Source organism: Anser brachyrhynchus, assembly GCF_964034855.1.
Source record: "Anser brachyrhynchus genome assembly, chromosome: 10".
In the NCBI taxonomy this organism is placed as follows: Eukaryota; Metazoa; Chordata; class Aves; order Anseriformes; family Anatidae; genus Anser; species Anser brachyrhynchus.
This window is the reverse complement of record NC_137705.1, coordinates 9,797,093-9,811,255: the sequence shown is the minus strand read 5'-3', so window position 1 is coordinate 9,811,255 and position 14,163 is coordinate 9,797,093. Positions and strand designations below refer to the sequence as shown.

General features: G+C 54.0%; 1 protein-coding gene across 3 annotated transcripts in view; it reads left to right on the top strand.

Moving 5' to 3' along the window:
- MTMR14 (myotubularin related protein 14) overlaps positions 1–14,163 on the top strand; it is a 30,964-nt gene that overhangs the window by 13,300 nt on the left and 3,501 nt on the right. For 2 of the 3 annotated variants that reach the window (XM_080606938.1, XM_080606937.1), the window contains exons 11-17: positions 307–392; positions 812–888; positions 1,130–1,166; positions 2,313–2,383; positions 3,005–3,054; positions 3,270–3,408; positions 6,152–6,328. In XM_080606938.1, the coding sequence (XP_080463064.1) occupies positions 307–392; positions 812–888; positions 1,130–1,166; positions 2,313–2,383; positions 3,005–3,054; positions 3,270–3,408; positions 6,152–6,328 (637 nt within the window). Of the gene's footprint in view, positions 1–306; positions 393–811; positions 889–1,129; positions 1,167–2,312; positions 2,384–3,004; positions 3,055–3,269; positions 3,409–6,151; positions 6,329–7,101; position 14,163 lie in introns of those variants that run through there. The other variant, XM_080606939.1, reaches the window with a different exon arrangement.

Genomic DNA, 14,163 nt, shown 5'->3' with positions numbered 1-14,163 from the left:
CTGGAGGGGTGTATGCTTTGGGCAGCAAAATGATGCTCATACCTAGTGACTGCGTGTCCTGAGCAGCTGTCAGAACCAGGACAGCACATCAGCTGGGGCTGCTGACAGCCCAGGACACTCTGAGCAATTTGTTGGCTGCCATATTCAAGACAAAATGTTCTGGCTTGGTGGCTCAGCTCTGTTGTTGAGCCCAGGCTGGGGAGATGGAGAATAGCTTGTCACTGCAGATTTGCCGTAAAGAAAAGTCTTTGCTCTTGTTGCAACATCTTTTTGTTTCCTTCTCCTTCCCACTCCCACCTGTAACAGACGACAGCGGGCTGCTGGTGCACTGTATATCCGGCTGGGATCGAACTCCTCTCTTCATCTCCTTATTGCGCCTCTCCTTATGGGCTGTGAGTACCTGCCTGACCTGCTCTGCTTCTGGGGGTGGTTGCTCGGAGGGTGAGCGACTGTGTCACCAGAAAGTGGTGCTGGAGCACTTAATGTTTCTTTCGCTCATCCTGCCTTCAGGGGGATGTGGATTGGCTTCAAAGTGGAGCCCAACGTGCTGTCCTGCCGTCAGGCACAGCATCACAGGCAGCTGGAGCAAGGCGCTTGCAGCTCTGCTCAGGGGATTCTCTGTCCTGTAGGCTGCAAAGATGCTCAGAGTTTGGAGCTAGTGTTCTGTAACCAGGAGGGTGTTCAACTCATGCTGGAGGCAGAGCAAGCTCTGGGCACCTTGGTTCACCGTGCCAGCTCTCTGTAGATCCTGAACACCAAGTTCCAGTCTCCAGGGCTGCTGCCTGAAGTCTGTTTCTCATTTGCCTTGCAGGATGGGCTGATCCACGTGTCCCTGGAGCCGTCTGAGATTCTCTACCTGACAGTGGCCTATGACTGGTTTCTCTTCGGGTAGGCACATTAAGGTTTATTTGTTTATGTAACCCCACACAGCAGGGGAGAAGCCTTCAGAGGGTCACCTTTGGTGTTCGCTCACAGCCCAAGGTAGATGGTGGGGCATCTCTCACTGAGCTGTGACAAAAAGAGGCTAATGCATTTTCTATCTGGAGGATTAGTCACCTGGCTGTTCTTGCATTGTTCCGATTCTGCTTTCTGGCAAGTGACTGACCTCCCTCCCTTACTCTCTTTCCAGGCACATGTTAGTCGATCGACTCAGTAAAGGAGAAGAGGTGAGTGTCTCGTCTGGGGCAATGCCTCAGCATCGCTTTCTGCTCTCAGGATACTTGTTTATGGTAGCAGTGTTCATTGTCTGCTTCATGGCAATATCACTGGTTTGGATGGGCTCTAAAAGGGTTTTTGAGGTGCTGCAGATGTGAGGTAGGAGCCTTCCCCTGTCAATTCCTTATCCGTAAGGTGTGGGAATGCTTTTCTGGTGGTTTGGTTGGTGGGCGTCAGTCCTGCTGGTTCCCCACAGTGCCATTATAGGCCCCTGGTGAAAGGCTGCTAGGGCTTGCTATTCAGCTCAGCAATGAGAAGAGAGTCTTAAGGTGTGTGACTCCTGGGAGCTTGGAAATAAAGCTGTGTAGTCTCGTGTGCTTGTCCTGCATGCCAGCTCTCCTGCCTGGGTGCTGCAGCTGCATGTGGCTTTTGCGTGCTGTTACAGGCTGGTGGAGCCGCTTGTGCTGGTTCCAGGGTGTGTGTCTGGCAGTGCCCAGATGGGTCTGGGAGGCAGTTTAGTGGGTTAATTCTGTTCAAATCAAAGCAAAAAAAAAAAAAACAAAAACACAATGATTGCTCTGACTGTAGTTGCAGTACATTGCAATGTCATTTTTGGATAGAGATCAAGAGGTGGGAAGTATGTCTAACCCTAAAGCTAATCCGCTGCTCCTCAGACTGTAGCCTCACTAGGGAATCCCTGCCTCTGAACGGTATCACACGCCTTGGAGAAAGCAGAGCTGGAGCTCTGGCCTGCTCTCCACCTTTCAGGGGTTCAGGGCCCTGTATTAGTATCACTCACCCCAGTCGGCAGCTGGGTTTGCTGCTTACCTGGATGTATAAACAGCTGCTGGGGGCCGGGTCTGCTCTGTTTTGCGTTGGTGGCATGAGCATATGCTGTGTGCTTGTGGCATGTGTGCAAGGTGTCGATAAGGAGACCTGTCATGCACCTTCATTTCTGGGCCTCCCTGTGGCAGGGAACAGAGGGTCAGTTTTACAAGCAAGAGAAGGACGGGATGGTGGCAGCCCGTGGCACCTGGAGTCTAGTAGCTGCAGATTTCTTGCTATCTCCTTCCTGCCAGCACCTCCCCACCAAGATAAGAGGCTGCATGAAGCCTCGGGTTCATTCCTGAACAGCTCTTCTCTCTCCCTTTGCTCAGATTTTCTTTTTCTGCTTCAATTTTCTGAAGCACATCACCTCTGAGGAGTTCTCTGCTGTGAAGTCACAGAGGTAAGGAGCCTCTGCTTGCTGCTGCATGGGCTGCAGAGCCAGGGAGCTTGTTAGTGCTGTTCCTTTGGGGAGCTCGAGGCCCTGGTGTCCTGGCCCAGTTTTCTTTAATTTATTCTGCACTCTGAAGGCTGCAAAACGGGGCCGAGGCTTGTGAGGTGCCACGATGTGCTCTGAAAACCTGTCCATGCTGAATTGGGCTCTCTGCTTAATGATTATCCATGGCTGCTTTAGCATGGATGAACCCAGAGACGTGGGCTCTGGCTCAAGCAGGCTGCGCGGCAGCGTCCGTCCTGCACTGCTGGGGGGAGCAGGGACGGCTGGTTCTTAACAGGCTGCTAAAGGTTAACCCCTAGTTCAGGAGGGGCAGAGGGGAACGTAGCCCACCCTGGAGGAGGCTGCGGGCTCCGAGGTAGCAGGTGACTGCCTGCAGCCTGTCAGAGCACGGGGGGTGTGGGCTGGGGCTGTTCAGAGAGCTCCCACCGGCCCCATCCCCTCCCCTCTGTCCCTGCACAGCTGGCTTCCCGCTGCTCCGACCTGCCGCGTGCTGCAGAGACCTGGCTGCGGCCAGCCTCCCCGCAGTGCTGGAGCGTGCCTGAGGTAACCCTGTCTTTTCTTCCCCAGGAGGAAGAGCTTGTCACCTGGCTTCACCCTGGAGGAGATCTGCATGCTCAGTGAGTGCTGCCGCTGAGCATCAGCGCCCTGGGGTGCTGGTAATGGTCGCTTGGGGGCTTGGGTTCCCAGCACCAAGGGGATTGCACAGGGGTGTGCTTCCCTTGGGGCTCGCAACCACGAGGCCCTAGAGCAAATAGAAAGGGTATTGCTTGAAGGGTGAGGGAGTCAGCGAGACCTGGCTGGCCTTCAGGTAGCCCTGTTTTCTTCTTTCTAGAGCAGAGAGACCGAGGCAGCACCACGAGCCTGAGCAGCGACTTCTCCCTGGGGATGGAGAGCTCCCCCGGAGCAGCCGGGAGCTTCACCTATGAAGCCGTGGAGCTGATGCCAGCAGGAGCACAGGCCCAGGCAGCATGGTGAGGAGATGACCGCTCAGTGGGCTGCAGAACAAAAGGGGCAGGCTCTGGGCACTGTAGAAAAGATCTCTCTGAAGTCTCTCACCATCCAGGTCTGCTCTCTGGGGCATGGGTTCTCTACAGTGCAGGGAGGAATTTGGCTCTCAGAGGCTTTGCCACAATTCATGCTACAGTTCTGCACCGAGGATTGGAGACCACCCCATGTTAGTGACCACGTTAGGCTTCTGCAAGGGTGTTCCTCAAGTTTGCTTTCTTTTTTTTTTCCCCACCCTTCACTGTTACATTTCATCTCTGAAGGATTTCATTACTTTTAAAAGCTCATTCTGAACTGCAGGAGGAATGGCATTTGGCAGCAGCCTCCCCAGGGAAAAAAAGGAGGCAGAAAGCTTAGTTGCCCTAAAATGAAATTTAGTTTATAGAAGAGGTTAAGGGAGGGTACTGTCTGAGTTAGTGGTAGGTGGACTGGGTGGCCAAGAACCTCCTCTGTACTTAAGCCCCTCTAACGTGAGGTGTGTGAGTGGAAGCAGGGTGCTGTCTGCAGTGCTGCTTTGGGATACTTCGGGGCAAGAACATGAAATTCTCAGTGCTCCCTGTTGGTAGAGGGTCACAGAGGAGTTGCCTGGGGGTGCTGGTGGCTGCCTGCAAGTGGGGACTGGGGAAGGTGTAGGGTGACTGCTCTGGGACAGGCATTGTGATTGCTTGTGGGGTTTCTGGTGCTGTTTGGGGATTCCAGAATCTTTCTGTAGGGTTGCCCCTCTCAGTTTAATTTTTCTCTCCTCTCCCTCAGCACATGTGAAGATGCTATTTTATAGTGCAATTATTTTAAATTAAATCTGGGTTGTGCTGGAGGCAGCTGGAAGTCTTCTGGGACCGAGCCTGCAGCCATGCTAGTGGCAGCAGCCTTTCTAAAGCACTTTGTGAGTCAATTTATAAAAAGCTGAAGAGGGGAAGAGATAATCTTAATGAAGAATCCCCAAAACGGTGATGGGGACCCCCCAAACTGCATTTGCCAAGCGTCCATCACAGAGTCCTCTTTAACACACAGAGTATACCTGTCCGCAGCAAAGTGAGTGCAGCAAGTAGAGGACAACTTTCCACTTGTCTGGCTACAGGGTGTAGGAAACTGGAAGCATTTACAGTGCTCTGGAGTGCTCAGGACATGCAGACTAGATCCTGCAGCCCAGACTAGATCCCACAGCTCAAAGCCTACATGTGATCGCAAGATACGAAGTGGTCAGAGCACGGTGCAAGACATTTGCTGCACTTGTACGTATCAGGGATTGCTTCTGTGATGTGTTTTCTGATTGTAGTTTGCTTTTGTTCCTGGTTGAGCCATCAGGTTGTGTTGGGGCTAGCTGCCAGTACCACACTGGTGGTTTGGGCCTGTGTCGTGGACACGAGCTCAGGGAAGGGAAGGTTGTGAGCCTTGCCACAAGTGTTCAGTGAGGGAACTAGGCATGGACGTCCTCCCGCAGCCTGTTATGGCTGTGTAGTCTGGAGAACAGGTAGAGCTTGCTGTAAGCATCGTGATCGACAGAGAGTTGGGCTGCGCGTAGCATAAGAGGGAAGAGGAGAGGATTTTTCTTTGTGTTGCCCTGAACACAAGTGGGCTCAAGGTCTCCTTGCATGGAGAGGCATTTTGTTTGTTAGCTGTACGAGCCTGTCTCTGCGGGCTGTTCTTGGAGATGTTGGCAGCTATGATAACATGAGATGAATAATGCTTGAGAGAGGCTGTGGTGTGATATTTGAGGGTGGACACACTTCAAGAAGTGAAGGGAGGTATCGTGCTTCCCACTGTACAGTGAGCCTGTCTTTAGCTGCACTTGCTGACAGTTCTTGATCTCAGTCAAAGTTAAGGGGCCCTTTCCAGGAAGAACAGCATCTTCTCTTTGCATTAATTTGCCTTTTTTTTTCTTCCTATTTTCCTGTATACATAGCAATATCTTTACCCGTTTCGCTGCGATATCGGAAGGTGAAAAATTCTTGGGACTTTTCCAGGGGGGAAAAAATATGTAAGAAAGTAGAACCTCCTGAATGTGGAGCAGCAGCGATGTGGAGTAGTTCCAAATGTGTGTGCTTGTTTGGCATGTATCTAGACAGTAATGTGAGCTGAGACCTGATGCAGCAATGGACAGCGAATTGTGCACAAGTCCGAATGCACCGGCTAGAAAAGAAGCCAGAGCAGTTCTGGGTTGTCAGCACAGACAGGAAGAGGACTGAAATGCACCAGAGAGATTGTCAGTTCTGAGCGTGTGGTCAGTGCAGTGGTGTCGAAAGGAAATTGCTAAAAGGGAAAACAACACTGGTGTTGTGTACTTGCCACCCTCATCAGTACACAAAAACGCCCACCTGGGCCGGGCTCCTCGACTGGTACACTCTGCAGAGTTTGAAGCAGATTGAAATGGTCTTTCCCTGCTGGGAGGCCCCTTGCTTGAGGCGTTTTTACAGCTAGACTAAACAAAGCACTCGCTGTATGTGTGTGGGCTGATGCATTCTCCTGTCTCTGATTTCCAGGTCACGTGGATGGTGATCCATAAAAGAATGGGCTAAAATGTGTTGAGCTCGGTGTGCCCCCGTCCCCGAGCCGTTGCCTGTGACTCACTGTTCCTTGGGAGGGGGGAAGGCAGGTTCAGGGCAAACAAGAGTTTAGCTGCTGGGGTAAAATCTGGTCTGTTGTGGAAAGAGTTCCTAGCTGGAGAACGTGAGAGAGCCAGCTTTCTCACCCAGGCCCTCCATCCCACAGGAGGAAGAGCTGTGCATCATCGCCGCAAGCTGTGCTCTGGAGCAGGGCGCAGCAGTCTGAAGACAGGCTGCCTTCTGCGGGGATGGTGGAAGTGAAGTCCTCCAGCTCCTCCTCCTCAACGCATTCTGATAACTTCCTGAGGATTGGAAGCAGCCCGCTGGAGGTGCCCAGATCCAGGTGAGAGGGGATGAAGCAGAGCGTTTCTCAGCAAAAGGAGAGTTGGATAAAGAAAGTGCTCGGCTGCCTTTGTGTAGCTCGGAACCACAGAGCACGTGGGTTTGTACCTACAAACAGGCCTCCGGAGGCCTCTTCCTCACTAGCCCAACTGTGTGGGAACTTGCCACTAAACACCAGCTCCTGCCTCAGCCCACTTAGAGGAGTGAGGAACTGCCAATAACAGCTGGGTGTGTGTTCTGCCTGTCCTCGGTGCATGCCTCTACTCCACAAGGTCTGGCTTCTTGGCATCCTGCATGCTTGGATCTCACAGCACTCTCTGTCAAATGCCCCCACAGGGATTTGCAATGGTTGGAAGGAAACGTTTCAGTCCAGGCAGACCTCACTCTGCACCTATCCAGTCCTCTGTTCCCTCTGCTGACGTTTCTGACATTGCAGGGTGAAAATCTGGGCGTTGGTGGAAGCAGAGGTAGGATCTACTGGGAGCAAGCTGCAGGTGCTGTGCCAGCCCAAAGGGTTCCTCCTGCAAGGCTGCGTGTTCCCGCTGTGCAGCTGGGAGATGGTGGGCCTAATCTCGTGCCGTAACAAAGGATGTTCTGGCACTCTTCTGAAGCCTGATGCTGTGGTAGGGCAAAGTAGAGCGGTGAGCTAAGCTAGGGAAGAAAGAGCAGAGCCTGCGGAGCAAACACCATGTGCTGAGACTGACAGGGGGATAAAGAGGCTCTTAGATAAGAGGTTGCTGTTAATGGCATCAAACGCTTGTGTTGTCTCTGCAGGTTTTCTGATGAGTCTTTTTCTAGTGATTCCCTTCAGAACAGCCACCAGCCAAATTTTAGTACGTTCTCATCACATGCAAAACAGTGACAAACAAGTAAAGCATTGAAAATTTGTAATACTTCTTAACAAGCTTCTTGATTCCAGAGAAGAATCATTGCGACGGTTTTCATAAATGACGGTGACTGATCTCCCCAGGGAAAGAGATCCGTAGGATGTTTTCCAGTTGTTGCTGGAGCCCACCTCTATGTTCTCTGAAACAAGTCTCCCAAGAAGAAAGCAAAATACCAGAGAGAGAGCAGCTTGTCTTGGGGGTCTGCTCTTGTTCATAACAGCAATGCCACTGTTCCCGTGTGTGGTCTCATGCCGTTCCCAAGACATAGCGAGCTGCATGAAGTGCCTGGTAGCAAGCTTGAAGCAGTGCCATGGCAGAAGCTGTTCATAATGCTTCAGCTGGACTCTGCTCGGTGAAAAGAAAGAGAATCGGAGTAGGCAGAACAGCTCTGCAGGAAGGGGGTGATCACAGCCCCTGGGATTTGCGCTCCTGGGGCTCAGAGCTGATAAAGCCAGCAATTATCTTCCCTCTGGCTGTGTCTGGTTGAGGTGTCTATACACTTTTGGATGTTCAGTGCCCACTGCTGTCAGGTGCTCAGAACCAGCATCCCCAGGGCTCAAGGCAGCAGGCGGGCATGGTGGGGAAGCTTGTTACTTCCATAGCCATGGTCCCAGGGGCTGGCTTTTCACTGTGCCCAATAAGTAACTCTTGAGAAGGGGCTGCAGTATTCCCTCATTGTAAGAAGTAAATGTTCTGTGAATTTCACTCTAAGCATTTCTTTCTGACCTTTATGCTAGCTTCTGTCATGACACAAAGCCTTTGCTTCAGTGCAGCGAAGGTGCCTCAGTACATCCCCAGTCCGTGTTGACTTTTATGAGCAAGGCAGTATGAAAGGCTGAGCTGGAAAAAAAAAAAAAAGCGCATGAGAGTAAATAGAATATAAAAGGGGATGCCATTGCAAGGCCTGAAACCAAGGGGATGGGAGAAAGGAACCATTTGTGAGGCCAAAGTGGTGAAGTCAGATGTATGCAGAGGTGGTTAACCTGCTATGCTCCTGCTGGGTGGAGATGGGGCGTGCACCATCTTCTCCATCTCTGGTGTCACCTGGGTTTCCTCTGCTCCTCTCTGTGCCGGCTAGAGGAAGTAAGCCTGGAGACCCTGCTGAGAGTGGGTGGAATTGTCAAGGCAACAGCTGAACTGAGCTTCTCTTTCAAACCAAGTCTTCTGGCACAGTTACCCTCCTTTGCCTCGCAGCCTCTTGCCAGATCAGCCAGACTCGGGTCCCTGCCCTGTCTGCCTTCCCCGGGGTAACGCTGGTAACAGCTCTGCTAGCTGAGGACTTGAGCAGTGCATTGCCTCGTTAGCTGACATGGCTTGCACCTTTTGGGGCCTGAACACGGTTTGTTTGATCTCCAGAGAGAGGAGATGTCACTCAGCGTGGCTATGTCAGGCCGAATTCACATAGTGAACCTGGTGCAGGTGATGGATGTCACAGTTCCTCAGCTACCACCCTCCCCCTTGAAGGAAAGGCAGAGTCCCGTTTTGGGTGGAGATGGAGTATCTGTGGTGGGAGGAAGAGTTAAATTCTCTCCCTTCCCCCCCTTGAACAATGAAGGACTAGGATGGAAAGGCTGGAGCACAAAGACTAATCATGACGCTGAAAATACCTTTATCTCTCCAGCGCTGCTGCAGGGTAACACCCCAGGCTCTTAAGATGAAGAAACTACTGTACTTGACTTCCTAATCCTGGTTGTGTGGCCATAGCAACAAACCACTTAACCACTGCAGCAGCAGTAGAGGAAAAGTGGTTGCTTGTAAAATGCCAGCAGGCACCCTTCAGGCAATTCACATAAACAGTCCAGCCCGTGTGCTGGCAGGCAGGGGAGCTCAGCGGGGGACGGGAAGGGAAAGCAAGCTGTCAGAGATGAGCAGCTCCTGGGCACAGGAGCCAGGATGTCCAAGGGGAAGAGTCCCACACACCAGGTGAGCTGGTAGGAGCCAAGTGACAGCAGTCTCCTCGCCAGTCCGTCTGAGTCCTGCTCTCATCCAGAGGTCGCGGGTGCCTGTATGGCCCTGGGTGATTCTCGTTAGGCAAAGGCAAACTGGAACGCCAGACCCGCAATAGGCTGTCTTTCCAGCTTGTCCCAGTGCAATGGTAAAATCACATCTGCTGAGGGCAAACATGCGTGAAAATACTGCACAGAGTATTTGCAGGGTAGGACGAGGTGCATCTTGTTCTACAAACCGAGAGCTCCTGAGTACAGCAGATAGCGTGTGTTGGCTCTAACTGCCCGCGTGTGAGTGAGTAGTGTCAAATGCAAGCACGGGATACGGTCTGCAAGCCACTAATGGTCTACGCATCCCATGACACTGCAGAAAAACCCTGTATCTGTGTCAGGGATTTAGTGCGTGTGCACACACTGCTAATGTGGATTAGCAGACGGATAATCTTTGATTGAATGTGCTTTTGCTAAGTCGATTAAACAAAACCCAAAGTACTGTGGTCTGAAGAGTTGAAATCTGCAGGATTTAAACCGCGGAGGAACTGCTCTGGTCAACAGTCAGAGAGAAGTCCCTCGCTTAAAGGGCAGCAGGTGGTTCAGACGTGAGTGGAGGGAGTGCGGGGAGGGACAGAGAAGCTGTTGTACCTTGGTTTGGGGTCTTTCTGATAGTGATGTGACTGCGCATGTCTTGCTCCTTACATCCACCTGGCTTGGAAGCTGTATCTGCGAGGTGATAGCAGCAAGACTTGGGATAGCAACTGCAGGAGGACAGGAATCCTTCACAAGGTTTTCTGGCCCTACTGCACGATTTGACCACAAACCAGGCTCACCAGGCCCCTCTGGCTGGCAGGTGACGGTGCCGCAGTCCCAGGCGGTTGTGCTGGCAGAGCCGCGGGGCTGGTAGGGCACCGCGCAGCCCGCAGCCAGCGGGCTGGGATCCAGCCGGGGCCGTCGGTGCCAGGTGCTCCTTGCCAACTGCTCCCACGCACAGGAGGGACTGGCTGCCCTCTGCTCAGGCTGCCCCAGCCCGCCCGTGCGCACGGTACCTTCTGAACGCCTGAATTCGAGGCGCAGAGCATGTGCTGGCAAATGGGCTGCTGCCCAAATGCCTCCCAAACGGTCCCGGGTATGTAGGAACGGGGCAGGTGAGCGGGGGCAGGACGGGGCAGGACGAGAGCCGAGCTGCTGGGCACTTGGCGCTCGTCTCGCTTACGTATTAAGGCACGGAAGGATCCCCGATCGTCGCTGTGCCTCCGGTGTTGGCTCTCCTCCGGTAAGCGGGTGGCCGTGGGCTCGGAGCTACTCTATTATGTGCAGCATGTTGCATGGGAAGCGCTGACCTAATTACAAGGAACCGTTCCAGGCTAGGAATTGCCAGTTTGCGGCCCGCTAAAGGTCCTTCCTCGTGTGAAGGAACAGCTTGCAGCTCATCTCTGTTTTGCTAATCTAATTTTGTTAATTTTGCACTTTTGAGGGAGTTTCTTCCCACTCGTGGACCTGAAGAGGTGGGTGTGTGAAGCTCACTTTCATTCTCTTTCTGTCTGCCGTTAGATGTCTGTGGCAGATACGGCAACTTGAAGACTTGCTGTATCTCCTCTTTCCCGACCGTGTCAGCTTTGCTGTAGTCACCCGGCTGCTTTGCGCTGCCCCCCCAGCTAGCCAGCCTCTGGCACGGCTGTAATGCGTTGCAGACCTGTTGGTCCTACAGGCCTGGGGCCCCAGCACCCACAGCTCACACCGGGGCATCAGCAAAGCCCCTTTTGGGCCTCTGCGGCACGATTTTACCAGGAGACTTCAGGGGCAGAAATACCAGGGACGTTTTCACCTCTGGCGTTGACTAGATTGCACCAGTCAGCCTAAAGACGTTGGTCTCGAGCCCAGCTCAGCTTTTAAGGAGCTCCACTGTCCTTGCAGCAAGCACAAAATTCCCTGTGCTTTGTCTTCCCTGCCTCTCTCACCCAGCCCCTGCTATCTTCTGGGGCTGTTTAAGGTGTTTGTTGGCTGTGACACTTCCCCAGGAGCCTCCCTTGAGAAGCGAGGAGGGCAGAGAGAGAGCCTGCTGTGGTGTTTTAGCTCTGCTGGCTGGGCTCAGATGTTAAGGCCAGGAGAGAAGACCTGGACTCAGCGCAGAGATGATCAGTTTATTCAATTAATCATCAAGTGTTTATTCTGCTGCCGGGAGGTGAGAGGCAGAATCAGCTGACTTGATCTCCTGGACTCCTGTGCTGTTAGGTTAGATGTAGCGTGATGAATTCTGAGCTGCCTGGAGCAGCCCGGAGGGGAGGACGAAGCGAAGGGGAGGATGAAGCAGTGAGTGCTGTCGGGCAGCTGGGCACTGATGGGCTCGGTCAGGCAGTTCCTGGGGGCTGTGCTTTGGGGTGTGGGGTTCCCCGTTGTTCTCACTGCAGGTGGGTTACAGATGAGAGATGGGGAGCCTGGGAGCGCGTTGCCCGTCCTGTGGGGCCAGGCATGGAGCAGTTTCATACCCGCCTGCCCTTCTCTGCAGCATGGGCAGAAGGAATTGACCTGCTCGGGTGCTGGTTCAGCACTGTCAGGTTTGCACCGCTGCTTGGCAGGGTCAGGGACCCCAGGAAGGGTTAGAGGGCTACAGAACCGCCGAGTCCATCTTGTAGGAGGGATGTGATGCTTTCGTCAGCCTGTCAAAGAACAGATTCAAGAGGTGACTTGATCCACCTCTTGGAGGTGGTGTAAGATTGGTGTAATCTCAGCTGACAGCCAGGGAAGGTGAGCCAGCAGCTGGGAGCTGAGGCCACACACCCAAAGCAGGAAAGATCTGCTGCTCGCCTTTGTCGCAGACTCACCTGGCCGGTGTGATTGATACAGGGCAGTGACATTTCTGCTGTCCCTGTGCCCTGGATCACTTCTTGCTCCTTTGTTTGCCATGTGGGCAGTCTCCTAGGCACCTCCTGGTACTACTCACTCCCTTCACAAGAGCTGCAGAGCTCTGTGCAGCTCTCTCCATCTACACCTGGAAGTCCTGCGTACCCAAGCCCATCTCCACCTGTTTCTGCTGTCCAGGCTTGCCATCTTCACAGCCTTTTCTTTTTTTAACCTGTCCCCAGGCCTGTCCTGTTTGGCAACTCATTACTTTCCTGACGGTAATGCTGTCCATGTCTGTCCTCTGTCTTGCCCATAGACCTCTTCACTGCTTTAGCTCAAATTCTGGTCACCGCACGTGTAGCCAAGCTGCTCCCATTTTTCCTGTCTGGCTGTGCAGCCCTCTCAGGGGAGGTGAGAGCCTCCTCTTCCCCGTGTGCTGAAGCAGTGTTCCTCCAGTCCTCGTGTGCTTCTCCCTGGCTTTCTGCGCTGTTCCTGCTGTGCTTGCAGCCTTGCGCTGTGCTCTGGGCCCAAGTGCTCTGCCTGCTCTCCTCTGCTTTATCTGGCAAAGGCAGGGAGAGGGGAGATGTCAGTGAAAAACTGCTCCATTTCCTTTATGAATTCTTCATGTTCCAGGGAAGCTTAGCCCTGTCTGATCTCTAACAGCGTGTTCTACTGTTCCACTTCCCAGATGGGAAGTGCCCTCGTTCTTACATGCTCTGGCATTCTCCCCAGTGGCTGACACTCGCATCCCCCCTCTGAGCCTTGCTGGGTTCACCTGGCAGCCTCAGGACAGGGGCTGTGCAAGGCAGGTGAGGCTCAGCTCTTCCATTTCCTGCTGTGATGCCTTTCTGGAGCCCGAACTCCCAGACAGCGGCGATGCCCCGACCTGCAGCTGCAGGATCCCCAGCGCTGCCATGGGGAGCTTGGTGCAACGAGCTGTGGGACTGCCCCTGGTGTGTGCGTCCAGCTCGGGGCCCTATTTCAGACCTCTCGAGCTTGGCTGTATCGATCAGCCCAGTTAAATGCCAGCCTGGGGATTAGATCTGGATCACAAACAGGTTTCCCCCTGTGCCTTCCCCCTCTCACACCGGTCTTGCTGAGGCCCTCCTGGCTGCGGGAGATCCTGTATTCCTCGCCGTTCCCCTGGTCTCTCGGGGAGCAGCTGCAGTGCGCCACTGCTATTCTTAGCTGCGGAGACGGCGTGCGAGTACCTGGCCCGGCAGAGCTGGAGCTGGAGCTCTCGCCCTGCTTGCTGCCCAGCAGATCGCAGATAAATTATCCAGAAGATCTTGGGAGTGTGTAATTGAGTATCTCTGCCACAGGCTGTGCTTGCAGCAATGTACGCTCTGCTGTGCAGACGGGCACAGTAATTGCTCGCTCCCCCGAAGCCGAGAGCTCCGGGTTCGTCTCGAGTGCTTGTGCCTGCTTCCCGGTGATTTTGGAGGGACGCCTCAGATTCACTTGTCAGGTTTCATGCTCCCTCCCTTCTTGGCAGGAGGTTTTGTATCGCAAACAATTACCTTCCTCCTGGCTGTTTTTCTTACCCTAAAGATGTTTTGCCACCTGGCTGCTGGCACAGCCCGCCCTTCTGGCACAGGGCTGGAAAAGCCTGCAGGTGCCGAGGCGGGCGGGTGCCCGGGGGCAGCGACCGGCTCTGTTCGGAGCTGCTGGCAGGGCCTCGGGACTGACCTCCTTTCGAAGGGCCGTGGACCAAGGATCTCTAAATCTTCCTCAGCAGCAGCCCAGTCACAGTAACAATTCGCCATGGCCCTGGGAGGTGCTGCCAGCTGAAATGAGCGGCGGGTGGATGTCCCCTGCGCAGCGCTGCATCTGCATCTCTGAGGGATTTGGGGCCGCCGCACCTTGCTGACGGGTCTCACGGTTCTGCATGGCCACCTGCTTCTCGCTGGCTTTGTCCTGTCCGGCCCCGAGGGCACTTCTGCTGCTTTGTCGGCCCCGGCCAGCTCGGCTCTCCCTGCGCTTTCAAAGGAAAGGCTTGGCCCGGGGCCGAGCCGGAGCTGCATGCTGCGCCCTGGTCCCACGGCGTCGGAGCTGCTGGCACGGGCGCTGCTGGCAGCCATCCCCGCGCGTCCCTGGCAGCGGCGTTAGGGGAAGGCATGTGGCTGAGTGACCTGACTGACTGCACCGTCTCCCTCTCTCTCTGC